At 46.1% G+C, this 27,952-nt stretch overlaps 1 protein-coding gene across 11 annotated transcripts in view; it reads left to right on the plus strand.

Moving 5' to 3' along the window:
* Trerf1 (transcriptional regulating factor 1) overlaps window positions 1-27,952 on the plus strand; it is a 211,458-nt gene that overhangs the window by 171,355 nt on the left and 12,151 nt on the right. For 7 of the 11 annotated variants that reach the window (XM_058581386.1, XM_058581383.1, XM_058581384.1 and 4 more), the window contains 10 exons: window positions 1,313-1,359; window positions 2,198-2,348; window positions 3,439-3,741; window positions 7,371-7,752; window positions 8,580-8,646; window positions 10,062-10,201; window positions 10,332-10,435; window positions 12,107-12,182; window positions 21,227-21,315; window positions 23,999-24,112. In XM_058581386.1, coding sequence (XP_058437369.1) covers window positions 1,313-1,359; window positions 2,198-2,348; window positions 3,439-3,741; window positions 7,371-7,752; window positions 8,580-8,646; window positions 10,062-10,201; window positions 10,332-10,435; window positions 12,107-12,182; window positions 21,227-21,315; window positions 23,999-24,112 — 1,473 coding nt within the window. The remainder of the gene's footprint in view (window positions 1-1,312; window positions 1,360-2,197; window positions 2,349-3,438; window positions 3,742-7,370; window positions 7,753-8,579; window positions 8,647-10,061; window positions 10,202-10,331; window positions 10,436-12,106; window positions 12,183-21,226; window positions 21,316-23,998; window positions 24,113-27,952) is intronic. The other 4 variants (XM_046450595.2, XM_046450604.2, XM_046450605.2 and 1 more) reach the window with 2 other exon arrangements.

The following is a 27,952-nucleotide window of genomic DNA, read 5'->3' on the forward strand; positions in this document are numbered from 1 at the left end:
CTTTATATGTTTCATAAACATTAACCTACATGTGTCAGACACTGTCTGTGCTGGGCGCTCAGTTTTGATTCAGTCCTTTGCCCATAGAGCTTATAATCTCACTAAGGTGATAGTCAAAATACTGTATCATATCCTAAGTGATTCATGTAATGATCAAGATCTTGAGTTACACGCCAGGGACCACACAGTGAGGATGGGTGTCTCACCCCCTTAAATTTGTATCCTCTGGGTAATCCCTATGAAACTGATACCCCTTTGGGACCATTATGACAGCATCTCTCAAAGTTCAGAACAGCAGTTCTACAGAATATTAATGGATATTGCTGGGGAAATAATGGATTTGTTGGATAAATTTGGAGTTTCTCAGGGTAGAGGTTGCTATACTGTAGGGCTTCTTGGAGCCTTTAATGTGCCAGTGTGCATTGTGACTCTCCCAAAGGGGATGCTGCATATAGTTGCAGAATTGAACCTTTGCTGTTACAGAATCTAGGATGTTAACAGGAATAAGCAAAATGGCCTGGTATGAGACAATTGGTAGTGGTGGAGACTGTAGTAAACTGGACAGCAGACACCCTGTCTCATTCAGAATTTTTTAAAAAACAATCTAGCCAAATAAAACATGTCTGCAGGCCAGATTGAGTCTGTGAGCCATGGTTATTAACTCTTGGTTAGTTCTGATAATGACCACTGTGTGCACCGAGTACTTAGGCATGTTCCAAGTGCTACAGACTTGTGCGACAGGGTCTTGGGAGAAGGGGACCCCAATCTGGAACTAGTGGGTGGAGAAAGGGCTTAAGGGAAGCTGAAGGCCACAGGTGAACTTGCTCTGGACCTTGTTTCATCAGGGACACAGACCCAGTAGTAACTGGGTCTGTGAGGGCCTTTGTGAATATAAGGATGAGAGTCCATGGCCAGGGCTTTTAAAGCTTTTATAAAAGAAACCTGCATGTGGTCTCGGGGCCTGAGGCTGAGTCATCCAGCTTTCCTCTGTGTTCCTTGTGGGCATGAGGATGGTGCCTGGTCTGTGCACAGAGTGGATGCACTGGGAGAAAGGTGGAGGAAGTTTGCATCCTAGTGGGCTTGTGGCTGCTCCAGGAAGAGGGCAGTGGTCCCTAGTCAGGGGCATATAAGTGAAGGAAATCAGGTGCAGAAGAGTGAAGGCTTAAGTGGGCATGAGCAGGGTCATTGGGAGTGGGAAAGCTCTGGAAGGCTAGGCCCTAGTGTTCACATGGGTCAAAAAACCCCACTTCAGAAACACAATTTTTTTTCTCTTTCTTCTTTTTTTTCGGTGTCCTGCTTGGCTCACAATTAGATGCACCTACCTGATGGGAGAGCCCAGCCGGGGTCCCCTGAGTCAAGGTAGGATGAATGGAGGCTTGGCGGTATTTTCGGAGACTGGGAGTTTTACTGGGTTGTTTCTCATGATTAATTTTTAAATTCAGGGTCAATTTTTCAAAGAAGCATAGGAATAATAATAGCAGTTGTGTTTGAGCAGTGATTGTGTGCTTGGCACCGTGTATTGTGTATAGTGAAATAACACAGTGGTTATCATGTGCCTTGTCAGTAGGAAGCCCTCCTTGGTAACACATTTGCCTTGCGTATGTAAGGCCCTGGGTTCAATCCCCAACAACCACCCCCCTCCAAAATAGCAAGCATTCAATAACCATTTAATCAGTTAGGATTTATTGAGTGCCTGCTGTGTGCCAGGCACAGAGCTGGGCTTTGAGAATGCAGTGGTAATACCGTAGCCTGGCTCCCTCCTCTCATAGCCATGATGAAAAATTAAAGGCGAAGCCAGATCCTTGTAGACTGCTGAAACATGTGGTACAGACTACCCCAGGGGATTTACCCCAAGGGACTTAAGTGTCTCTCAGAGAAGCCATTCAGAGGAGGTGTGCTCAAGCTGACTCTGGAAGGGCAGTAAACCCTCGGTGGGAGAACCCCAGTTCCTGAAGGCCTGGGATAAGGAGGATGTGTTGGTCAACTCTCATATGCTTTTAAGAAAGCCCTTTCCCACTCTGAGCCTCAGTTTTTCATCAAGTTGGGCTTGGTTCTCTGAAGGGTTCTGGGCATCAGACAGGGGAGCATTGGAAGAATAAAATGAGTATGCTGTGGGTGAGAGGTCTTGTGATAAACTGCTGTTTCTCCTTCCTCAATGTGTGTGTGTCCTCTCCATTTGGCCCTACCCCTTGAGCAGTGGCCAACCCAAAGGAGTGTTTGGGGAACAGTTTGATGCCAAGAGCAAGCTGACGTGCTCCATCTGCCTGAAGGAGTTCAAGAGCCTGCCCGCCCTGAATGGCCACATGCGGTCCCACGGTGGAATGAGGGCGTCCCCCAGCCTCAAACAGGTTAGCAGGACCTAGTCCCTGGTCCTTCTCAAACCATGTGCTGCTTGCTTTGCTTTGCCGCCGTCAGAAAAAACTGTGTGAGAAATTGGGATGGGAGCCCTATGTGGGCACCTGGGGAGGCATAGTTCTCCCCAAACCAGATAAGACTTCAGCTTGGATGCTGGGAACCAGCCAGGTCAACAGCCCTACTTCCCTGGCCTTACAAAGAAGGGTCAAATAGAGGCCCCTCTACTTCCCAGAGAAGACAGAAAAAAAAAACCCACACATGTAAATGCCACCTTATTTTTAATTTTTGCTGCTTGAAAGACCCAAGTCAACGGCCATTAGGGCCTTCAAGATCAGTGGTCAGTGGCCAAGGAAAGAGGATGTAACCATCAGGCACTCAGCCAGAATTTTGTGTTTGCCAGTGCAAAGGTGTTTGGTTCCAGTATCCAAAGAGCCTTAAACACCCTCTGGATTATCCACGTAGAATATCTAGGTAGTACACTGTCCATGAATTAATTAAGTTAATTAAAATTCAAAGAATTTTCTCAGAATTTCGTGATCTTAAAGTCTAAGAGATTATTTCTGTGTTAATCAAAATGTGGATTACCCAGATCTGTTCATCTCCTGGCCAGGCCAGATAAAAGAACTTCACTTTTTAAAAAATAACAGGTTTTGCATTTTCAGTGTGATTTCTTAACCCAAATAAAATATAGGATAGGTTGCCAATTTCAGCCTGACATAAGAAAACTGAAGCCCATGGAATTAAACGCTCCTACAGAAGATCACGTATTTTGTTTTTACTGATTACAAGTCAGTGTCATTGTCCTTAAAAGCAATGACAACCACAAAATTTTAAAAAATATTTTAACATACAAGTGTTATATGGTCAAGATGTTTTAAATGTAGAAAACAGAATGCATGGCCTTATCTACCTCAACTGCCATTACTAAACTTAGGGACCCAGGCTTGTAGGAAGGAAACCACCAGCGGTGGTTCCCTGTCACCCACGCTTGATGTCCTGGAACCTTTTGGGAAAAGCAAGTGCATCATCCCCTTTGGGAGAGCTGCTCTCAGCCCAGGATCAAAGCCTTTATTGTCTATGTAGGAGGAAGGAGAGAAGGCCCAGCCGCCTCCGCCCCAGCCGCCACTGCCGCCTCCGCCTGCACCGCCACCGCAGCTCCCTCCCGAGGCAGAAAGCCTCACGCCTATGGTCATGCCCGTGTCTGTCCCTGTCAAGCTTCTCCCGCCCAAGCCCAGCTCTCAGGGGTTCACCAACAGCGTCGTTGCCGTCCCCTCCGCCAGAGACAAGCCAGCCAGCTCGGTGTCGGACGACGAGATGCCTGTGCTCGTGAGGATGACCCTCTCTCCCCCTCACTCCCCCCAGGGGGCTGTCCCCCACGCGCCTGCTGTGAGTTGCTGCTCTGCCCCACCTGCCTGGAGTGGGGACATCCCTTTGCTTTCTTGGAGATGGGGATAGCTCTTCCAGAGTCACTGACCTGACCTCCTCTTGGGGCTGAGCCCCCCTGGCCACCTGCCCACTGCCCATTAAACACCTGTTACTCTTCCAGGTTGATGGGCTGCATTGGACACTTCAAAGTGTTCCCAGGCTTAAACAGAGGATAATTTGGTTGGAAGTCACCAATACAACCATGCCAGTTATTAAAATATGGGATAATTTCTCCAGGTAATATCAGCTCTTGCCCAGGGCCCTGACTATTTCCCAGGACCAGTAGACCTCCCCAAATCCAGCCATCAAAGAGGTAACCCCTGGAACCGCCGGGCCTCAAGGCTATAGCCCTGGCATCTATTCTGATGATCAGCCTTAACACATGCTTAATATTTTCAACATCACATCTGCTTAAATACCCTGGAGAACCCAATTTGTTCAAGTTCCCAAAGTAGTTCTGCTGAGAGCCACCTACCCCTAATCTCAGGAAAGCAAAGTGATTTGTGTTTCTCACTGAACTGTTAACGTTCTCCTTCCCTTCCTCAAATTCCTCTCTTTCTCTCTCTCTCTCCTGGGGAGACTGACTGTATCACACTTGTCCCTTCCCACAGAGTAGTGTGTTGGGTCCTGTTTCTCCTTAGAGAATAGATGGTTGCTGAGAATCCAGGAGGCAATGAGAGTAGAGTTGAGCCAGAATAGGATTGGAGAGCACAATTAAGGGAACTAGGAAAGTCCAGAAAGAGACAGTTTGGTTCTATGTGATACCAAGGCCTCAGAAGTGAGACTGATAGAGAACCTGTTTCTCAGAAGATGACAGGAGGGCGTCAGCAACAGGCAGAGATGAAATGGCATATCCAAGCCACCTCTCTGCTCAGGGAAGTTCCTGATTTAAATGCACTGCGTTTATGAATCTTGGAGAAATCTCAGTCAAGGGTTCCTAGTCACACAGTAGTCACAGTCCAGGCAGCACAACCAAGCCTCATTCATTCAAGATGGTGGCTGAAGAGATGGATGGCAATGCAGATAGTCCCCTTACAAGTTTTCAACTTTATAGTGGTACAAAAGTGCATTCAGTAGAAACCATACTTTGAATTTTGAATATTGATCTTTTCCTGAGCTAGCCATATGCAGTTCAGTTCTCACTCACAATGCTGGGCAGTGGCATCAAGCCACAGTGCCCAGTCAGCCCTGCCATCTCTAGGGGAAATAACTAAGACTCCATAGTGCACTATGATCCTAAGGTAGGATGCTCAGTAGGTTAGGGGTGTTCAATGCATTTCCACTTAAAATACTTATAATGGGTTTATGGAAACATAGCCCCATCATAAATCAAGGTGTGTTTGTACACCAGGTGGCCTGAAGTAATGAGGCACTAGGGACAGACAAGGGAGTTTGGTGTGAGTTTGCACAGGAGATCATTGTAGGGAAGTTCTGAGCAGGCTTTGAAGGCAGGGATGAAGTTGGCTTAATTGCAGGGTAAGAGACTTTCTAAGTCGAGAGATAGGCTGAAGTGGAAACATGGGGGTGGAATTGAATGAATGTGAGCAAGATCCTGGCACGCAATGTAAAGAAATTAAAATGTCTTGGAGGAGCCTTGAATTCTGAGCTCTGTGTCTCACCAAATAGGACAAGGGCAGTTGAGCCCCTTACCCTCTGAGAGTATTGGTTTAATCCCTTGAACTAGAGAAGGTTGGACTCATCAATAGTTCTCCCAGTTCTCTGTAGCCAGAAGCTCTTCTGTTTTATTATTTGTTCTTTTTAGTTATACAGGACCATAAAATGTATTTTGACATATCATACCTATATGGAGTACAGTTTTTATGGTTGTACATGATGTTGTAGCCAGAAGGTTTTAAAAGCTCTTGGTGCTTGTCTGCACTTCCAGAATCCAGATAGCTTAGTGGGGTGGAACATTGTAAATACTTCCTGTCACATGACAGCCAAGTGTGACATTCTGAGTAGCTTCTCTGGTCCAAGTGGCTCAGAGCCTTGCCTGGAGGATGAGAAAATCCTAGAATAGAGGTGGAATAGCAGGACAGGAGGCTGGAGGAGAGAGCCCAAAAGGGACCTCAGGCCCTGTGATCTAAAGTCTAGATTCCAGGGCAGAGCTGAGATCACTGTGAGGTCCGAGTGTACTTACATGACCTCATCAGTCAACCAGAAACAGGGCTAAAGTTTCAGGATTGCTCCTCAGTTGGCGTTGGGCAGGGAATTGTTGAGCCTCCTTCCTCCATTCTCCATAGCTGCCTTTCTCCACCTCAGCCTCCTCTCTGTACCTCAGCCTCCCCTCCACCTCAGTTTTCTCTTTCCACCTCAGCCTTCTCTGTCCACCTCAGCCTCCTTTCTCTCCCTCAACCTCTCTTCATTTCAGCCTCTACCCCGCAGACTCAGGCGGTGAGGAGCCCTCTGGTGGGGAGAAGAGGTGGGCTATGGAGCTGTGGCCTGAGAGCCCCCTGTGGCTGAGGCAGGACTTAGGAACCTCCACACTGAAGCCTGGAGCCTGAGACCCTCTGCTGCCTTCTTTCCCCAGCTCTCTGCCTTCCTAGACTCCGGTCTTAGAAGTTGGCAAGGCACCTTGGAAGACAAGGATGCTGAGGGAGAGCCTGTTGCAAGCAGGAGGAGCTCAGAGATGAGGGGCCCAGTGGGGCAAGTCACATGGTCTGGAGGCAGCCTGTCACATGACTATGACCAGCCCTTCCCATCACCCCCTGCTGTTGCTCCTATCAGGCGCCACCCTGGGCACAGGGGTTGCTGGGAACTGCAGCTGTGACTGGCACCTGGCTTGCAGTGCTCAGGAGGGTACCTCAGACTGCTCAGAACCTTTCCACAGGTATCCCTGCCGCCTCCCCCACCCACATCAGCCCTTGACCTTTCAGGGCTGATGCTGGCACACAACCCAAGTCTGTTTCTGTTTGGCTTTGGCATGCCCTGCTTCTCTATTGACGTGCATGTGTTTACTTATTGAGTATATATGTATCCATGTGGCAGATCTTCCTTCCAGACTAAGCTTGGTTCCGTTGCCATAAAATAAACTAACTCTGCTGACAGGAAGCCAGCCCAGGAGGAGGGCTTGCTACAAGTGAGCTGCAGTGCAGCAGTGAGGGGTGGGCAGGGGGGAGATTGAGCAAACCCCCAGAACGGGGCCTTCGGGATCACAGCAGAGCCCAGTGAGGGTCGCCGGCCCTGGGAGCCCTGCCAGGCTGCGCCCCTCTGCCCTGCTGCCCTGAGCGGATGGTTCTGCCCCCTTCTCAGAATATGGGCTCGCTGTCCCCGCGGAGCCCACTCAGCTGGATTCCACTCAAGCAGATGGGAATGTAGTGAGAAGCCAAGAGAATCTGAATTGATTTCTTTCGCCCACCCACCCTTCCCGTTACCCCCGGCTCTCTCCGGACATCAGGGGCGGCTTCCCAGACCCCCGATTTCTTCCTGGCCCAGCCACCAGAACCCGCCTTGGCCGAAGCGGATGTGGTGGGAGCGGGAGGGGGACAAGCGGAAGGGAGTCCGTCCCTATAGAGACCCCTTCCCCGCACCCGTGGGGCTGGCCTGTGGCGGGGCAGCCTGTTTGAATCAGGTCATTGTCCCGTCTGTAGGAAATCCCCCGGAAACACCAGCCCGCCGTGGCCAAGGCTGAGGAGCCCCTCAAGACCGTGCAGGAGAAGAAGAAGTTCCGGCACCGGCCCGAGCCCCTCTTCATCCCGCCTCCGCCCTCCTACACCCCGAACCCCGCCTCCTACTCCGGCGCCACCCTGTACCAGAGCCAGCTGCGCTCCCCGCGCGTCCTCGGGGACCATCTGCTGCTGGACCCCACCCACGAGCTGCCCCCCTACACGCCCCCTCCCATGCTGAGCCCAGTGCGCCAGGGCTCGGGGCTCTTCAGCAACGTCCTCATCGCGGGGCACGGCCCTGGCGCCCACCCGCAGCTGCCCCTCACGCCCCTGACGCCCACCCCGCGGGTGCTGCTGTGCCGTTCCAGTGAGTCGCGCGTCAGCCCCATCCCTGCCTGTGCTGGGTACTGTCCTGCCCAGGGCGGGGTGGGGGTGGGGGACTCAGGCTCTTCAGCTGTCTATGAATGACCCCACCGATTTCTGTGGAATATCTGTTATATGTACCAGAGACGGTGCTGGGATGCTCAGAAATTCTTAGAATTAGATACAGCCCTCATCCTCAAGGGAATCACAGTCTCATTGAGAGAAAAAAGTGATGTGATCCCTACCATCTCTTTGAGATGAGGAAAAAGTTTTAGGTGCACATGCTCAGACTGCCTTGGATGATGGTGGAAGACATAGAATAAACATTTAGTAGCGATTAGGTGTGATATGCAAGACCAGGCCTTGACATTTTAGCAGGCTTTATAAAGATCAAGCATGAAAAGTTGAGTGTCATGGTGCCACCCTGTAGTCCCAGCTCCTCAGGAGGCTGAGGCAGAAGATCACTTTGAATCTTTTAAGTTCCAGGCTACTTTTGAGCTACTGGGCTACATAGCAAGACTAAGTCTTTACCAAAACAAAACATGAGAGGCCTGTGGTCAAGATCTCTTTCTAGAGCAAGAATACTTGCATAGGAACCACACCATAGCTTAACAGGCCAGTGTGGGACAGGTTTCTCAACCTGTGTGAGAAATGGCTGGCCTTGAGCCACTAGAACCACATTGCATCCAACTCTCTGGTGAAGGACATGGGTTGGGTGGAGGAGTAGGCCTGTTATAACTGGTAGGTTAACAGCTCATTTGCTTCAGTTTCTTCAGCCTTGCTTCCCTGTTGGCCAGTAACCTCAGGTTTTGTTGTTGTTGTTTGTTTCAGATAGCATTGATGGCAGCAACATGACGATCACCCCAGGGCCTGGAGAGCAGACTGTGGATGTTGAACCGTAAGAAAAAGACAATTATTTTTTAGAACAGAAGTCTCAAGCTGAGGAAAGAGATTAAGTGCTTTGAGAAAAGTAGTCAGTACCTTTAAGTCAGAGAGGCCAATGAGAGAGAAGTTGTGGAAATGTAGGACTTTGGTATTTCTTCAGTACTGTTATTTCCCTCTAGTTGCCAATATTTCAAGATCTTTGCCAAAGCCTAAATGCATAGTGAAAGAGTAAAGCACTGGATTCAGAGAACTTAGCATCCCCGTCTCTGGCTTCATAAGCTAATCTAGGTGGACCGCCATGCTTTCACATCCCCAGTGACATTGAGGCATGTCTAGATGTCCAACCTTCTTAAGAGACTCCTGAATGCTCCTGCTTTCCCAATTCCTCTGTCAGATTCTTGGCCACGCTTCCAGATGAGCTTGTTGAGTACTTGAATCATGCATGGGCAAGGAGGTACAGTAGTCCCCGCTTATCCATGGAAGATATGTTCCAAGACCTCCAGTGGATGCCTGAAACCTCCAATAGTACCAGACCCTATATACAAATACTGCAATGCCTCAGTACTCTAGCTGATAGCCTAGATGGCTATTAAGTGATGAACAGGGGGGTGGTGTATACAGAGTAGATACTCTGGACAAAGGGATGATTCACATCCTGAGGGGGATAGATTTCATCACATTACCCAGAATGACATAAAATTTAAAACTTATAAATTGCTTATTTCTGGAATTTTTCCACTTAATATTTTCAGACCTCAGTTGACCATGGGTAACTGAAACATAGGACACAAAACTGGAGATAAGGAGGCACTGTTGTATTAGGGAAGGGAAAAGTTCTTTCAATGGATAACCACAGAAAAGGCACTAAGTAGTGGAGTATACTGAGTCAGAAATCAGAAAACTCCAGTTCTGGCCCATTTTGGTTTTTATCTGTATCAAGTTAACCTTTCTAGACTTGGGTTGACTCTTATTAAATAACTTATTAAATTACTGTCTTGTGTACATCACAGATCTCTGTTAGGCTCAGATAGCATAATGTATGTAAAAGTGATCTGAAAGGGATAAAAAATTATACACAAACCTTAACCTTATATTCGTCTGTCTTTCCTGATGAAATGGTACCATCAGCTATGCTCTGGGCAGCTGATCTCTTTGAATTAGCCCCCTTTCCACTCCAGTTACAGAGCACTAGAAAGGCTCGAGCCTGCTCCCTCGCTCCCCCTAACAATTCTCCCCAATCTTAAAGCTGTTCCTTATCTCGGTGAAGAAGCCATGCCTGGAATCTTAGGGTCACACTGTGAGGAAATGCCCCTGCGTTCTTCTTGCAGAAGGAACTGATTTCCTTCTTTTTCAAGTTCCTGACAGTTGCCCTTGGCTTAGGCCATCAAATTCAAGACCACACTGTTGTTTTTCTTCTTGTTACTAAAGACGCATCAACATTGGCTTGAGATTCCAAGCAGAGATCCCAGAACTCCAGGATGTCTCTGCTCTGGCCCAGGACACACACAAGGCCACACTGGTATGGAAGCCCTGGCCAGAGCTGGAAAACCAGGACCTCCAGCAGCGAGGTATTGGCATAAGGGAGATGCTGGGTGGGTGAAGCTTGCTGCTCTCACTGGAACCTCCGGCTCCAGGATGATGTGTTTTTCCATGATGCTGAGCTTTCTCTGATGCACTGGTTCTCTTTATTCCCAACAGTGGAGAATCTTCTGAATTTGTGCTGTTCAAGTGCATTGCCAGGTGGAGGGACCAATTCTGAATTTGCTTTGCACTCTCTCTTCGAGGCCAAAGGTGATGTGATGGTAAGGAACCATGAGAAGGAGGCGTCACAATCAGAATTCTGAATAGTATTTCCCCAAGTGTCTGTACTGCCCCATGAGCCATACAAACAGTTTGTAAGATGATGGCCAGTCCGCATGCCTCTGTGTTGCTTATCTCAGTGAGAAGTCAGGATTTTAAAGCCTGCAGAAAAAAAAACTCCAGTTGGACTTCTTTTCTACACATCTGTACTTAAGCAATAATTGTGAGCACATCTGTCTTAGGAAATTAGAATTTCTTTTCATCCGTCTTATATTTCATATCAGAATAACTATTACTGTCTTGTGTATAAGTTATTCTCATTATTGAAACAAGAGTTTGCCAAAGTAGCCTGTCACACTTGCAGATGGTCCTCCTTGCTATGAAAATTAGCAAAGGTTGGTGTTTACAGAATCTTTTTACCTCTAATCCAATGAAAAGTGTACAGTTCACCAGTTGGTTCCATTCTTCCATCTTTAACACAGTTTTACAGGTATCCCCTTATTGCCTTCTGGCTAGATCACTCCATCAGTAACCTCATTTCCTCTCTGTATAAATTCATGGTCTTCCTCATACTGGATCCAGCTTCCTGCTTTTAGATTTTATGAAAATGTAACAGTAAACTAATGTCTCAATGCCATGATACCCTTCAAGTACTTGTGTAGAATAAGAATACACTTAGGAGGAGTTGGAGAACTCTTCTTCACCCTTTGAGGTTAGGGTTGCAGAGTAGCACTCCTCAAAGTTTTAATGTGCACAAGAATATCTGAGGAATCTTGTTAAAATGCTTATTCTGATCCAGCGGGTATGAGGTAGGACCCAAGGTTCTGCATCTAAACAGCTCCCAAGTGATGCTGGCACTGATGATCTGTGGGTCACACTTAGAATATCAAGATTCCAGGCTTTGCTCCATATACTGCTCAACTCTGCCTGCAGTGTTTTATTGTGGTGGTGGTGGTGGTGGTGGTGGTAGGTTTTTGTGTATAGGGATTAAACTCAGGGCCTCACACATGCTAAGCAAGTGCTCTACCACTGAGATACACCCCCAACCCTTTTTAAATTTTTATTTTGAGACAAGTTCTCGCTAAGTTGTCTACACTGACCTCAAACTTGTGATACTCCTGCCTCAGCCTCCTGAGTAACTGGGATTACAGGTGTGCGCCACTGCACTTTAAAAAAAAACACTTCCTGCAGTGTTGTTTTTAAAACCCATCGAGGCAGATCTAAAAGGTTTAATTTACTTAGTGAGGCTTTTTGGGGGGACTACTTGTAGTTATTCCTAATACAGCTGCTTACATTCAGTTGTAATGAGACATGATTTTTGTGTAATACAATTACAAATCTCCCACTCATTCCTTTGAAGCCCTTCCCAGAGACAACCCCCGTCTCTCTGAGTTTGGTTGGCCTCACCTAGGAAGGAGTGAAGTCTCAGTCGCTGCCTGAATGTGACATGTCCAGCTGACTGCCAGCATGGGCTGGGGAGAGTGTCAGAATGAGGAGTCTTGTTGGGGGCTGAATAGAAAGCAAGCTCCAATTAGAGTAGTCTCTCTCTTCTTTCTAGTGCCTCCGTCCCTGGGCTCAGCAGGGCTAACCGCTTTCCCCTTTGGGTAGATGATCTCCCTAGGATACACAGACCTGTCACTGACTCTTGCCTTTTCTCTCCTCTGGATCCACAGGCTGCTCTGGAAATGCTGCTGCTGCAGAAGCCAGTCAGGTTAAAATGTCATCCTTTAGCAAATTACCACTATGCCGGTAGGTTGCCAGGAGCTCTGTGCCCCGTTGATTCCTGAAAGCAGGCTGCTTGCATGTTTGGTTGTGTTGCTTTTTCATAATTTTTAATAACAAATAACGCTGATTTTGTCCTAATCACCATTTGTGATCTCAAGCCTCCTGGGACCCAGCAGATAGGTATGTTTGTGTCGTTGGCCCAGCACTGTGAGGCCTTTGTCTAGGTAGGCACTCCTGATTCTCATGGGTGTGCCAAGACCTGTGTGATAGTAGAATGTGCTTGCACAAGTGGAAGTGAGGCCCATGAACTTGTGAGGATAGAGCCACAGAGGGTACAATACAGAGCTGGTGCCCATCAGCAGCCCCCAGGGATTTGGAACCAGACCTTGGCTATACCCCTTGACCAAGTCCCTTGGCCTTCTGCAGCCTTATTTTTTGCAATGCTGAGGATTGAACCCAGGGCCTTGAACATGCTAGGCAAGCACTCGACCGCTAACCTTAAATTTTTTTCCACTGTAAAATGGGATTCGTGTTCTATCCCTCGTAGAGTTGTTGGAAAGGTAAGAGGTAGTATTTGTAGCCCCAGGTATGGCACATTCTATTAGCTGCTGTTATTCATTTATTCATCTGTTACTTATTGAAAATTTACTGTGTACAAAGGACTGTGCTGAGCACTAAGACACAACAGTGGCTGTGACAGACATTGACAAAGTCCTGTTGTGCAGCTTGGAGGAAGAAGCAGTTCTTAAACACTGGGTCACTCTAATGACAGGAGAAAGACGTCATACACACAGGGTTTGGGGAGAGTGTGGATTAATGGCAGCATTATCAGTAAGAGGGAAGAAGATGCCTTTGAGATTTGAATGGAGTGTGAAGCATACAGAGACAGGGAAACTAGTTGGGGAATCTGAAAGGTGACAAAGGAAGCTGAGGTCAACATCTTTATGTCCATTAACTCCGGTAAGCCTGTTCATTCTGAGGTCTTCACAATTCTGCCCTGGTTCTCTATATTTCAGAGGGGCTGAATCTCAAGTGCTCCTTGATTTTTAGTCATTTGAGGGTTTCCTTGGTGCCTTGAGCAGAACCTGCCCAGGTAGATGCTGAACGTCTAGGCATTCAGACCTAGCAATACTCTTTCCAGTCCTTGGTACAGGTGACCAGATGTGGCCTAAGGTGAGGGCTTCTTTTTTTTTTTTTTTTTTTTAACTCAGGGTTACTTAACCACTGAGCCACATCCCCTTTCCTTTTTTATACTTTATTTAGAAACAGGGTCTTGCTGGGGCTGACTTTGAACTCATGATCCTCCTGCCTCAGCCTCCCAAGCCACTGGGATTACAAGTCTGGCAAGTGAAGGCTTCTTTACAGATACTGAAGTATCCACCATTTGCCTTACACATGAGTTGGCTTTCTGCCTGTTGTCACTAGGTGGAAAGGCTTGAAGTCCCTCAATATTTACAGCAAGCCCAGGCCAGGCTTCTTCATTAACCAGGTGTGGTGTCACACGCCTATAATCCCAGCTGCTGGGGAGGCTGAGGCAGGAGGAGGGCAAATCCAAGTCCAGCCTGGGTAACTTAATGAGACTGTCTAAAAATGAAAGAAAAAGGGCTGGGGATGTAGCTTAATGGTGAGCACTCCTGGGCTTAATTGCCAGTACCACCAAAAAGAAAAGAAATCTATCTTTGAACCAGTGTCCTAAGTATTCAATTCCTTAATATTATCTCAATTGTTTCCTGTCTGTCCCAAGAGTGGGTTGAAAGATGTGGGAGTTCTCTTTAATCTGACATGGAAACAGTCCCATCTTCTCTTAATTTCCACCATCATCTGCTGCCCATTAAGCCCTGACAGGCTGTCCAGCCTCCTGGAGCCTGTCCCAAGCTTCTCTGCATAGTGGACTGGCTAAAAGGAGCTTCCCAACTGTGGGCTTTGAGATGCTGCCTCCCTCTGCCTCAGTGTGGCTGGGGTGGCCAGAGCCTCAGGGTTAGTCATGTCCAGTTATAAACAACTTCATATGACACAGTTCCCCTCCAGTCCTTCCCAGTGTGTCAAATAAATATTATTTTTATGCGTGTCATGACATGAAAAAGACTGGAAAACTATGGGCTAGAAGCCCCATGTAGTCCCAAGCAAAATAAGTTAAAAGCACCAAGACATTACCAAGACTGTAAAACCAGAAGGTCCAAAACTCTGCTAAAATAAATTGATCATTTGGGGTTGGAGGTCCATAACTAATCTCTTACCCATCTGCCCTCCCCTTCCTCCCCAGGCAGACAGGGAAAGACTCTTGCTTGCTGGACTCATTTGAGACCTTGGAGATGAGAGGTGGAGCTGAGGTGTGAAGGGTCAGCTTCCTCTCCAAGGAAAAGAGTGCTCACCTATATCTGCTAGTCACTTGCTTTCTCCAGGAAGTGACTGCAGACCAGGCCCCAGAGAATATTCTAGAATTTTGAACAGAAAGGGCAGAGGTCACTGCTCCCTAAAGTCTGACCAAACTCCATGCCCTTAGCAGTAGAGGAGGTGGCAGAGTCCACCCCATCCCATATCCCACCTCCTTCCCTCCACTCCTGACCCCCCTTGTTTGGTTCCTTGGTGGCGGTGAATCCCACCCCTCATGGCCCCACACTGTCTCGGCTTTTCTGTTGAGGTCCATCCACTTGCTCCCCAGTAGGACTGTCAGCTCAAATCCAGCCTCACCAGAACACTGTCTTTTAGAGCTCCTTTAGCTTCCAGCTCTGCAGCTATGGCCAGTATCACCCATCCCAACTCCTGGTCCTGGGATTGTACATTAGGCTTCCAGTTACCGAGAGAAAGAAGTCAGCTCTCCAGGGCCTATCTGTGCCCTGGAGGGGAGGCAGCAAGGCTGAGCTCAGGGAGAGAGGCTGTAAGTTTTGGGGAGAAAGAGACACAGACCTGTGAAGATCACTTCCTGGTTTGCTCATTACCTTCCCTTTCCCACTCCATCCCAAGCAATTCAGTAAGAAAAGGAAAAAGTGATCAATGCTGGGACCCAGAAGAGACATGCCAGGGGATGAAGGACCAACCAGTTGGGGTGGGCTGCTTACTACCGTGGTCAGCTGAGTCCTGTACAAGATTCTCAGAGGAAGGTGCTGTGGCAGTGGCTCCCAGCACTCAGTTCACTCAAGGACACATGGTCCAGCTCACTGTCCCTCTCTTGGTATTGCCCCCCACACTGTCTACCCATGTGTAGCTTCCAGTGATTCCCAGTTAGCACTGGGTGGGGAATGTCTAAGTGTGGGAAAACCAAAGCAGGGAGGTGCCTGGTTGTGATTAGTTGGCTTGCAGTATCCAAATCCTTGGTTTCTCCACTGAACTGGTCATTCTGCAGATGGGCACAAAGTGGAGGGGGCTTGAGAGCTGGCCCTGGCGTCTTGGCCAGGGTCATAGAGACTATCAGCTTCCACCACAGCCGGGGCACCTACAGTCCTAAAACCCTGCCCTGAGCCCTAGAGATGAGGGAAACCTAGAGGAAACACCCATTCCTTGGGGGAGGCCTGTTCTCTGCCTTGGAAGCTGCCCCAGTTTGATGAGGAGACAGAATTACATTCTCAAGAGAATACTTTGTAAGAAACACAACTGTGGTTTCATTTTTCAGGCATTCTTTGCCCATGTCTCTAGCTAGATAGAGACACAGTCCCCTCAAGGCAGGAATGGAATTAACACTTGTCCTCTTGCCTTGCCTGTCATAGCACTTGTGAAGAAAATGTTTAGTGGACAAGTTCAAAATATGGATTCAGATTGGGGCCTCCCTCCCTTTTGTCCCCAGGGGAAACTTTGGTAGCAGCCTGTTTTATCCTGTACCCTAAAAAAATTATCTGCCTTTCACCCACTATGAAAACCCTATAGAGAGGGGAAGTCAGGTATGAAATAAACCTCTTTTACTATGACGAACCTGTCTTTCTGGTGTAACTACAATAACAGCATCAAAAAAAGTTTTTAAAATCCTGGAGGGAAGACAGAAAAGCCGTCTAAAAGATACTGTGTTCAAACTTTCTCTCCCCCTCCATGTCTCTTTTTAATTGCCTGGGTTCACTGTAGATGGCCCCAAAATTAGCCACAGTCCAGAGCCTGTTTCCCAGCAACCGAAGCTCAGAGCATTTTTCCTCTGGATACTGTTCCAGCACCAGTTTTATCCAGTTAATTAGGCTCTTTGTCATTAGCCTTAATCGTCTTGTTAGGGGCCCCTGCTGATAATAGCCCAATAGCCAGGAATCCCCAGGTGGAACAAATGAGTTTGGGGGGATGTCAGCCCACTAACCCGGGGTGCCTGCTGAGTGGGCAGCAGGGATCTTACAAGAGAGGAAGGACAGAAGGAGAGGGGAGGATTGGTGGCAGTCCCCTGCCTCGGTTTTGCATTTTATCCTGGACTTTATCCAAGATGCAGAATCCCAGAAAGGTTGGCGTAGATTCCTGTCTAAGAATGAGGATATGTCAAGAAATTTGTAATGTTTTGAACAACCAACAATAAAAAATTAAAAAAAAAAAAAAAAAAGAATGAAGAGAGTGCTTGTGTGCTGATAGACCCCAGGACACAGAGCCGCCTGAGCTTTTCCTTGATGTTTGGTTCCAGAGGGATTTTGGAGGCAGGGAGTAGATGAAGAGGGAAGTAACAGGAGCAGCCATGGATTATAAATACTCAGAGTAAGGAGCACACACAGGAACCCGTGGTCTTCATGAGGGCCCCTGGGCACACATCAGAGGGGCAGTGTGTGGCCTGTGACCCTGGGCTGATTTGGAATCTTCTCTCCAAGTGGCCAGTGAAGATCCAGAGCATCTATTGGGCACCTACTTAGGATCAATCAATCACAGGGCAATGGCCACCATCCTCATGTCATAGATGGGAAAACAGAGAAGTTAAGTAGACTAGCCTGGGGTCATGAAAGGAGTAAATGGCGGAATCACGTTCACACCTTCGGAGGTGCATTCAGATAGATGTTATTGGTGTGTGCCAGGCTTTGGCTTGAGAATTTCACCTAGGAGCCCAGAGGTGGAGTCTCAGTCCCTGAGTGCAGTCCTGAGATTGGGAGGCCAGTTGTAGTGTTACGTGTGAGAATGGATTTGTTGCCTGGCCCAGCCTCTGCCTGTTGCTTCATGGATGCCCTGTTGAACACACACACACAGCATTGTCATTCGCATGTGAGCACAGATCCTGGAATTATACAGAGAAGCCATCTCTTCCTCTATAGGCTGTGCTTCCTGCCCCAGCCTCGGAGTAAGACAGTGGCACAGAAGAAAGGAAGCAAGCAGCCCGCTCCTCTTCAGGACAAGTTGTGCAAAATGCACTCTGGGATCCGGACGATGAAAGATCCCATTACAGAGCAGCAGCCCTGGAAACCGCCACGAGCTCTCCTTCTCCCACGGGGCCTGGGGATCCCCCATAACAGATGGGCCAGCAAGTCAGTTTGCCTCCTGTCAGGTGGCAGCTGATAGGCTATGTAGAAACATGAAAGGACGTGCTTTTCAGTAGCAGAATGACCTGGAAACCGGCTGCTCTTTGGACCAGAGTCAGGTGGTGAGCCTGACATGGAGTGGAGAAAAATGTGTCTACTGGAGAGATAGGACAGTGGCTTTACAAGGCTGATGGCCCTGTGTCTTATTGGGTCTTACTCTACACTAACTCAGGAAACTTACAGTCTGGTTAAGGTTGGAAAGATTCTCATTGATGTAGAGAGAGGTTTTCCTCAGCTCTTTTTTAATTTTTTTTTTGGGGGGGGCAGTACTTGGAATTGAACCTGAGGGTGCTCTACCACTGAGCTACATCTCCATCCCTTTTTATTTTTTGAGACCAGGTCTCACTAAGTTGCCCAGGCTGGCCTCAAACTTGCACTTCTTTTGCCTCAGTCTCTCAAGTAGCTGGGATTACAGGTGTGCTCCTCCACATGTGGTGACTCTTCTTCTCTTCCTTCTCCTCCTCGTCTCCTCGCCCTCCTCCCTCCTCCCCTCTTCACCTTCCTTCTCTTTTCTCCTCCCTTCTCCTTCTTCCTGGTGATTGAACCCAGAGGCACTTTTACCCACTGAGCCACCTCCCCCCTCCATCCCAGCTCTTTTTATTTTTTATTTTGAGACAGGGTCTCACCGAGTTACTGAAACTTGTCTTGAACTTGTGATTCTCCTGCCTCAGCCTCCTGAGTAGCTCGGATTATAGGTGTGTGCTTTCACATCTGATTGACCACCTTATAAGTTGGTGTGACATGTCACTGTGGTAATCTTCCATTATTATTATTTATTTTTATTCCTGTTTTCTGTTTGTTATCTTTATGGACACCTAAAAGGAGCCATGACTTTTTGGTCAGTCAGAAAATTTTTTTTTAAGGTTTCTTGCTTTGCTAGCAAAGGAGAAACACAGGGGACTCCTGTATCAAAGACTGTGATTCTTCCATCCACAGGAACCAGGGGGTGCTTTTTTTTTTTAATATTTACTTTTTGGTTGTAGTTGGACACATACCTTTATTTTGTTTATTTATTTTTATGTGGTGCTGAGGATCGAACCCAGGGCCCCTCATGTGCGAGGTGAGTGCTCTACTGCTGAGCCACAACCTCAGCACACTTTTTTTTTGTGTGTGTGTTCATTTTTTAGCTGTAGGTGGACATAATACCTTTATTTTATCTTCATGTGGTGCTGAGAATCGAACCCAGTGACTCACACATGCTAAGCAAATGCTTTTCCTCTGAACCACAACCCCAGCCCAGGCAGCTAAATTGGTTGGTTAATCCTCTCTCTCTTCCTCTTTTTGTTCTACTCGTGGGAGCAGTTGGGAGAGGGGACCTCAAGGCCTGGGATTTTGGAAAGAATCTGATGAATGGTGATAGAATGGCTGAAGAGCTCCAAACCTCACCAACCTTCTCTGCTCATGTCCACTCCACAAGATGTCTCCAAGCCCCTCTTCTCCTTCCTGTTGCTGGGTTTGCACAGCCAAAGAGGTCCAGGCCTCCAGAACCTGTGGAATGTGCTTCCTGCTGCTTAGGTTTCACTGCAAAGCTTCTTTCCTTCTAGAAGTAAAAAAGATAAACTTGCAAACCAAAGAAATTGAGTAATTACTGTGCTTTGTAGAGGTTTGAACTAGCCCAGCTACAGAGACCATATTCTAAATCTAGAGCCAGAGCGTTGGCTTGAGGATCCATCAAGGAATCACAGAAAAAGTGTTGGTTTTTACATCACTGAGGCACTTATTCCCTCAAGGATCCTAGGATCCTTGCCCAACACTTAAGGAGGCACCTGCCTGCTCAAAGTGGTTTCACCTGATTTGCTGATTTTACTTGAATCTTCAAAGAGAAGAAACAATGCAGGTTTCCTGTTCTCCACACCCATCAGTTGCAAAATGGAAACCTTGGACCAGCCCTGAATGGGAGAAAAGATTCTGTGGTTTGGGGAGCCAGAGCTCTGAGAAGTGGTGGAAGAATGTCAAAGGCCCAGCCATGAACCATCCAAAGAATCAGACATGTTGAGAATGTGGCAAGCCAAAATAGTGGGGTTGATTTTTCTGTGAACCACCCACAGTAGCTGAACCTTCCTTAGTGATTCCAGAAGTCCTCTGTTCGTTTTCTCTTGCTATAGTGAAATAGCTGAGGCTGAGTACTTTTTATAAAAAGGTACTTAGTTCACAGTTTTGGGGATTAAAAGTCCAAGATTGAATGGAGCCATCAGTTTGGCCTCTGGCAAGGGCCCTTTTACCATCACAACTTGTGGGATGGTGTCATGATATGAGCACACACAAAGAGAACCCATGGTGAGATGGGAAGCCAGAGAGTGACTGGGGAGGAGCTAGTAATGGCATCCCACAGGCCTCCAGCTCTCAAAGTTTCCACCAACTCTTAACATGACCACACTCCTAACATATGAACCCTTGGAGAACACACTCAAACCATGTCCAAACCATAGCAAGCACCTTTAGACGGTGGCTTCATTTCTGACTCCACACAAGCCAGTACCATTCTTTATGTCATGAGCATATCTTTCTGTTTTGTGGAGGAAAAACATGAATATTTAATTTCACCAGCAAGGCACTGCACCAGTCCAGCACCGTAGACTCCCTCATCAGTGCAGATCTGTTAAGAACTGGTCCCTCTCACCTCTCCAGCCTCCTCCACCTTCCCTCTGCCGTAACCCTGTGATTGAACCATACTAGACTGTGGTCTAGTATAAATAAATGGAAGACCCATTTCCTCATCTGTAAAATGAGACAATAGTAATTCAGTCTTACAGGGCTGTTAGTAGAACCTAATGATTAATGATATAGGACAGTTAGAACCTGGCATGTGTGCTAGCTCTTTCTTGTTGGCACATCGTTTGCTTATAGTAGACACCTAGGAAATCTATCTCAAGTGAATGAATGAGTAGATGAATTGAGCATCGCTGTTGCCTCTGGCTTGCAGCCTGCTGCTTCCTCTCCCCAGAATCCCTGTCATCCCCTTATTGCCCAACTTGCCTCTGTGCGTCCTTTAAACTCCACTCAGGTGTTTTCTCTACCTGAAACTTTCCCTATGGCCCTGACCCCCCAGTGTGGTGTTCCTGCTTTCTGCCCATTGAAACTCACCTTTACCTTCAAAATTGCAGTTTTTACCTTGAACTCAATATCCTACTGGTTTGTCTCTGCACTAGATTGTGAGCATCGAGAATCCATCCACACTTGAAGAATGCTTTGATGCATGACTGCTGACTCTTGAGAAAATAATGATTATGTAAAAGCTAAACAATAATTATGTAAAAGCTAAAATTCATTGAGTGCTCACTATTTCCCAGTTATTAAAGCTGGGCATGCTTGTGCATTATCTTCTTTAACCTTCACAAAAAGCTAGAAACAATTATAATTATTTTCATTGGTAACAAAACTGAGTCAAGTTTAAGTAACTTGCCACGGTCAAGGCCATAGCTGCAATTTGGAACCCCAATGTCAGCTAACCATTACACTATACCAGCTTTTTGTTCTCAGAAGTTTGATATGCATTATATAACTTGCTAGGCTGTTGTGTTGTATAACTTAACTAAACAAACCAGCAACTAAAGGTGGGGAGAACTGTGAGCTGTTCTTATAAAGTTTTTTGTTTCCTTGTAGGTACGGACAAGTGGACCTCCCTAGAAAGAAAACTGTTTAATAAAGCACTAGCCACTTACAGCAAAGACTTTATTTTTGTACAGAAGATGGTAAGAATGATTTCCTCCATTGCTTACTTGAAATTAAATTTGGAAAACTGTGTACCCATACTCAGTATACACCTGTACTCAGAAATTTTGGTTTGCAGGTTTAGCATCCTCACAAAAAGCCTATCTTTCTTGCTCACTGGTGAAGAAAGGTAGTTGTTATAGGTGGCCTAGCCTGAATGTTGGGGTGAAGGGGAGAAGATGGAGGGAAATAAGACAGATTATTTGGATGCTGCGGTGTTGGGGTCTATCTTAAGAAAAATGTGTAATTCCTAACTCTATCAGAAGAACTAGAACTGGGGCTTCTGGTTCACAGTTCACCTAATTTATATCAGATGTATCTAACCAAGCTATGTAACAAATCTGTTATGTTTCTGACAGAATCCTCCTGGGGTATTGTGGAAGGGAGGACACATAGCCAATCCAGTAGCAAAGTGTCTGGAGTTAGATGGCAGGAAAATACCTTCCACATACAACATTTTATAGCAAAATAAACTTTCCTATAAGCAAAAGTCACACTTCATACAATAGATATTAAACTCAGTAGGCTTTAACTGACTAAGAGGTATTTTGGGCTAAAAAGATTCAGTGTTTCAACAAACTGATGAATGATGGGGCCATATTGCATTATGAAGGATAATTAAGGATGTTCCAAGTATACAGAGAGCAGGGTTACATGTGACAGCTCCCACTGCCTCCTGGTTGGTCCCAGTGTCCTAGGGTAAAGTGTCTCCAGCTGTTAATCCAAGGCCTTGTCGTGCCTTTACTGCTACTACCTCCTTTGCTGCCCCATGTGCTGAGAGGTTCCCATGCTCCCACCTTTCTTGAGCCACCTTTCCCCAGGACCAATCTGGTGTCAGCTTTTTTCATTACTATGACAAAATACTTAAAGCTGGGAAACTTTATAAAGAAAAAAGGTTTATTTAGCTCATAGTTTGGGGGATGAAAGCGTAAGATCAACCATGTTGGTTCAGCCTCTGGTGAGAGCCTAACAGCTGATGACATCTTGGCAGGAGCACATGCAGAAATGGGAGGTCTTGTCCTGAGGCAGGAAGCCAGAGCATTCTTACAGCAACTCGCTCTTGCTCTTTGAGAGTCACCTTCATCCCTTCACAGGGGAGCACCCTCAGTGACCTAGGTCCTCCCACCAAACCCCACCTCTTAAAGATTTCACAGTCTCCTAACACCATCCTGGCTTCTGAACCTTTGGAGGACAAACTACGTCCAGACCTGTGCTCATTGTGACAGTGAATTCGTGTGCTGTGCTAGCCAGGAGATGTAGATGTTTATTTGTTTTGTTTGTTTTTGGTACCTGGGATTGAACTCAGGGGGAGTCAATCACTGAGCCACATTCCCAGCCTTATTTCATTTAGAGACAGGGTCTCACTGAGTTGCTTTAGGGCCTTGCTGTTGCTGAGGCTGGCCTGAACTCTCAATCCTCCTTCCTCAGCCTCCCAAGCCACTGGGATTATAGGAGTGTGCCACCACACCAGCCAATGCAGGTTTTTTGTTTTTGTTTTTGTTTTTGTTTTTATTTTTTTTTAGTTTTCGGCGGACACAACATCTTTGTATGTGGTGCTGAGGATCGAACCCAGGCCGCACGCATGCCAGGCGAGCATGCTACCGCTTGAGCCACATCCCCAGCCCAATGCAGGTTTTTAAGTACGACTCTCTGGGACAATGTCCTAACTCCCTGAGGTGATTCTAGTAAGAATCCTAGATGTCAGCTGCATGTTGAAAAAGACAACCTAGAAGAGAATAGGGCTTTTCATCTCATCATCACCCCCACTCTGAGGATAGGGCCACCCTTTATTCTGCATCCAGAAAACCCACCTGATTAAGCCCCACCTGAGCCCACGCTTAAATAAAGGCATGTTTTCACTTTTAAATACATATACAGGTTGAACAGCCCTAAGGATTTTGGAGTATTATAGATTTTGGATTTTCAGATTGAGAATGTGGAACCAGTAAAGTCTATGCAAATTTTCCAAATTTTTTTTAATCAAAATCTGAATATCTGGAGTGCTTACAGTTCCACACCTCTTGAATAAGGACCAGCCACCCTTACCTTTTGAGGGATGAAGAGGGCAAGACTTGTTTCCTGCAGAAACCAAGCTCTATCATCATAACTCTTACTTTATATTCCTATTCTAATACACACTGTTTATAAATAAATTTTGAAGGTCAACAAGTCAGAAAGCTAAGCACACCTAAGCATGTTAAATGAAAAAACAACTGCTAACCCAAGTACTATGTGTAACTATAAAGTTCTAATAAAATTTAAAAAAAAAAAAAAGCAACTGCTTTTTCTGGGTTAAAAAAAGAAAAGGAAAGTCTCTGAACCGATCTCTAAGACTCTCCAGGTGTCATTGTGAAAACAATCAAGTTGCAAAAAAAAAAAACCTCCAGTGTGTTTGCTACCTCTTGTCAGGAAAGGTGTGGAAGGAGGAATTCAGATTTGCACTTATTGGAACCTGCATAAAGAAAATTCTGGAATTGTACCCAAGAAACTAGGAGGGGCTACCAGAGTTGCAGGGGTGAGGAGTGAGATCAGGTGTGTGAGAGACACTTTTTGGTGTATTCATTGTTTATTGAATGAAGAAGCCTATTAGTGACTGAACAAAACCAAATATTCAAAAAAGCTTGCCCACTGCTGGAGCTCATCTCAAACGCACTCTCCTGACAGGTGAAGTCGAAGACGGTGGCTCAGTGCGTGGAGTACTACTATACGTGGAAGAAGATAATGCGGTTAGGGCGGAAACACCGGACACGACTGGCAGAAATCATCGACGACTGTGTGGTGAGTGAGGCAACTAAGTCAGTTGCTGCCTTGCTGGCCCCACTCCCACCCCAACCCCAGGTTAGTTAGTGGCTAGGATTGGTTCGGCTTTGCCATGAAGATAAGTCAGACAGAAGTGGGTAGCAGTGTGTGGATAATCTTAATCTTTCCATCATTATTTAACCCCGGCCTTGATTTCCTTCATTAGCAGACAATCTGAAGTTTTCTGCATATTAAAATTAAGTACATACTAAAGACCTAAGATGGAAGCAGTCTCTGAACCCTATGTGTGTGGCTTTGGTAATTACTATCACTTGAGAGCCTTATAAACTAACTCCTTCTCTGCATCCATATCCAGGGGAAATCTCCTTTCCCCACTTTGTGGAAAACATTATCTATCATGTATGTGTATGTAAAATTATGTCTTAGAACAAACTACTAAACCATAGTCTTTATCACCATCTACAGAAATGTCTGGGATTCATGCACTATGTGAATATTTATAATCATATTCTTAGTCCCAGTTGCTCCCAGTAGTATTATTAGCACATATATGGGTTATTTTCTTTAACAGCAATTTAAACAGCATGTTCTCTGTGTTTGGCATTGTGCCAGACACTTTGCAGATATTATTGACTCATCTAGTCCAATACAATTTATCTAATACCAATTCTGTAAGGTAGGAAAGTGAGACATGGAGTTTAAGCGAGAAGGCCATGGTCACCCAGTTGGTGAGTGTGTTGTTGGAGCCTGAGTCCCTTGTGGAATACTTAAGAACAGTCAGATGCAAATTTTCTTAGAGAAGTATAAAAACATTTGGACTCATAATGCATTTTAGCTAAGAATTGATCCTAGCTTGTGGAATACACATGCATAGATACATTTATTGGTGGGCCCAAATGTCAGAGAAAATAAGAGAACTGCATATTAGATTGGTGTTGCCATTTTAAAAAATCAGAGGTGGCAGTATTCCATGTTCAGGATTTCCTGTGACCAGGGCTTTTGTTCAGTTTAAGTTGTGAAGTCATAACAGAATATCCTCCTGCTCATCTGCAGCCGAACATTCAAAAAAACAGGGTGGCCTCCTCTAGTTCAGTCAACTAAAAGCTATTGGTCCCCACAAGGTAAACAGTAACAAGTATGGATGTAAACAGCAAGGAGATTAATGGCATCTGCCTTCTCTCCACCCACCTCTCAGAGTATATATTCTGGTTGGGACATGCAACATATACAGGTGGAAACTTCACCCCGAACCCCAAGAGTGTTTAAAAGCAGTATGAGTTGAGAACCAGAATGTCTTCGATATAGATGCTCATCCAGCCCCATCATTTCACAGGCAGAAGGTTGAGATCCAGAAAGGGAGGACTTGCCTAGGGTCATACAGCATTGCTTTCCAAATGAGCAGAATAGACAGTAAACAAGGAAGCACAAAGAAGCTTGGCCTTGGAGACCTAGGACCTAACTTGTAGACCTGCTGACCTAAAAGAGGGCAGGTGATTTCAGTGATTTGGAAAGTCCCTTCCAATTCTGAAATGTTCTGGGCTCTATCTGAGTCATGTTTTGGGAGAGGGCAAAGTCAATAGATATAGTCTCCCAAGGTAAATTGGTGTCTCTTAGACTTGGGTGATACGAAATGCCTAGGATAATGTGCAGTTATGGTACTGCCAAAACAATAAATAGCCATTCAGTGAGTGAGTAAACATTTTTCTGAGGTAGGAGTCACTCTGGTTCACAGCACCATTCCCTCTGAACTCCCTGGGGGAGGTAGAATGAACAGTGGGATGTTGACAGAGGAGTGCCACTAGGAACATGTTAGGCAGAGGCCCATCTTGGCTGGTGTTGCTTTAAAGGTGGGTAGAAAGGCCCAGGCCAGCACTTAGCCTCAGACAAGGAGTGGGGGTTAAGACAGTGCCCAGGAGGCCACACCTTCTTGGGCTCAATCCCCAGGAGCCAGTATCAGGCCGGGTCAGGAGCATCCACACCCTCATTGATGAGCTTAAGAAGAGCAAAAAGCTTATGTGCAGAGATGACTCAGGCCCAAAGAAACAAGAAAATCTTGATTTAAGGCCAGCAGGGTGCTCCCATTTCTTTCATGGGCATCATGGGCACAGTCAGCCTTTTAAAAGTAGAGATGAAGAAAGGGAAGGCTGAGAAGGTATGGGAAGCACAGTTCTAGGACATGGTCCTGCTTTTTGTCCTTTCGGCCGGTCTGGCACAGCTGGGACAACTCTCCTGCTCTTGTAACCTCAGTGTTTTATTAAAGAACAGATGAGCATTTTCCCTCACCTGGATGGAATGCACAGGAACACACCCAGGAGCGCAGCGATTATTGAAGACTTAAAGGGTTTGTAAGGAACCCTCGCTGTTCAGGAGGCCAGGAGGTCAGCATAGCAAGGTCAGCTAAGGTAGTTTGACTTCCATCCTGAGCCCTTGCAAGGCCCTTCCTCCCTTGGAGGCAGAAGGGAGTTATAGGGGTGTGGGTTTCTGTTAAGGAGGTTGGAAGAAAGCATGCTACCCACACCGTGCTGCCCCTATGCATGCTCATGTTCCCCACTCAGGGCACATCTGGGGCTAACTATGACCAGAACTCAACACAATCCAAGGAACCATCCCAGGCAATTAACTGACTTTGGAAAACAACCCTGGTATAAGGGCAGGGAGCCTGAGTGGGCCAGGAGCAGCTAGCTTCAATGGCTAGGGAGTTTAGGATCTCTAGGCTAGTTACAGAGGGACCAGTATCCCCCTGAGGACATTTTTGGCAGGACCAAAGGATGAAGAAGGCTGAGATTTTGGAATCAGACAGGCAAGATTTTGAATCTCAGTTCATCAGCCATGTGATCTTGGGAAAATTACTTCTCTGGCAAATTTCCTCATTTGTTTAAAAAAAGAGTTTTTACATGGTTGTTGTGACAACTAGAAATAAGTGTGTATGTGTGTGTGTGTGTGTGTGTGTGTGTGTGTGTTGCTTGATTGGTACAAGTATTCTATACCTTGTCACCATTATCACTAGTGACCATAACACTCAGATTTTTATCTGAGCAGATTTGGGTTGCTGACATTTTTCATCATGTGAATTTCCTTTGCATGCCTGAGAAGTAAAAAATACCGTCCTCCATGCGAAACTTTTTGTACTCAAAGTTTGGGCGCCATATTAAATATACAGCCTCCTCCCCACCCTGTATTTGACCACTTTCCTCTAACTCAGGAATATTACTACATGTTTCATTTTGCAATACATCATAAAATGGCCAACTTGTTGATACAGAGTTCTACATGTTAGGATTTTTGTCCTCCTATCTTTGCATCTCTTAGTCACTTTGTTGGGCCATATGGCTCGATGATAAATCATTTTGTGAACTAGTATAGATTGCCAGTTGAAATAAAATCTATCTAAATTCCTGAGGCATTCATAATCACAGTGTGGAATAATTTAGTCTGTAATTTTGTGGCTACATGGAGAGTTTCTTCTAAGAGTTTTTAAGCCAAAAAATGGCATTGTGGGAAAATTATAATTACAACAAGTAACCATGAAACCATTTTCATTAAAAGTTATTATTTAATTCATTTAAAATGCCAAACTGTAGGCCATGGTCCACTTACTATTTGAGATCACAAAATCCCAGTTCTATAAAGAAATGGGGGAAACCTTTAGAGTTGGATATAACATAATGTTGCCAGAAATTCTGGGTTTGAAAAATAGTGGGTTCCTATAGGAATAAGACCACCTCAGTGAACTCTCCTTTGCATGTTCTGTACCCATGAGAGACCTACAGCTTATATCATGCACCACTCTGTAAAATGTATAAGGCCAACATCAGTGTTCATTGAAGTCTTCCAGCAAATATAATCCTTAATAATCTT

The sequence above is a fragment of the Marmota monax genome, unplaced genomic scaffold (assembly GCF_021218885.2).
Source record: "Marmota monax isolate L192 unplaced genomic scaffold, Marmota_monax_Labrador192_F-V1.1 WCK01_AAM20220418_F8-fsc00127, whole genome shotgun sequence".
In the NCBI taxonomy this organism is placed as follows: domain Eukaryota; kingdom Metazoa; phylum Chordata; class Mammalia; order Rodentia; family Sciuridae; genus Marmota; species Marmota monax.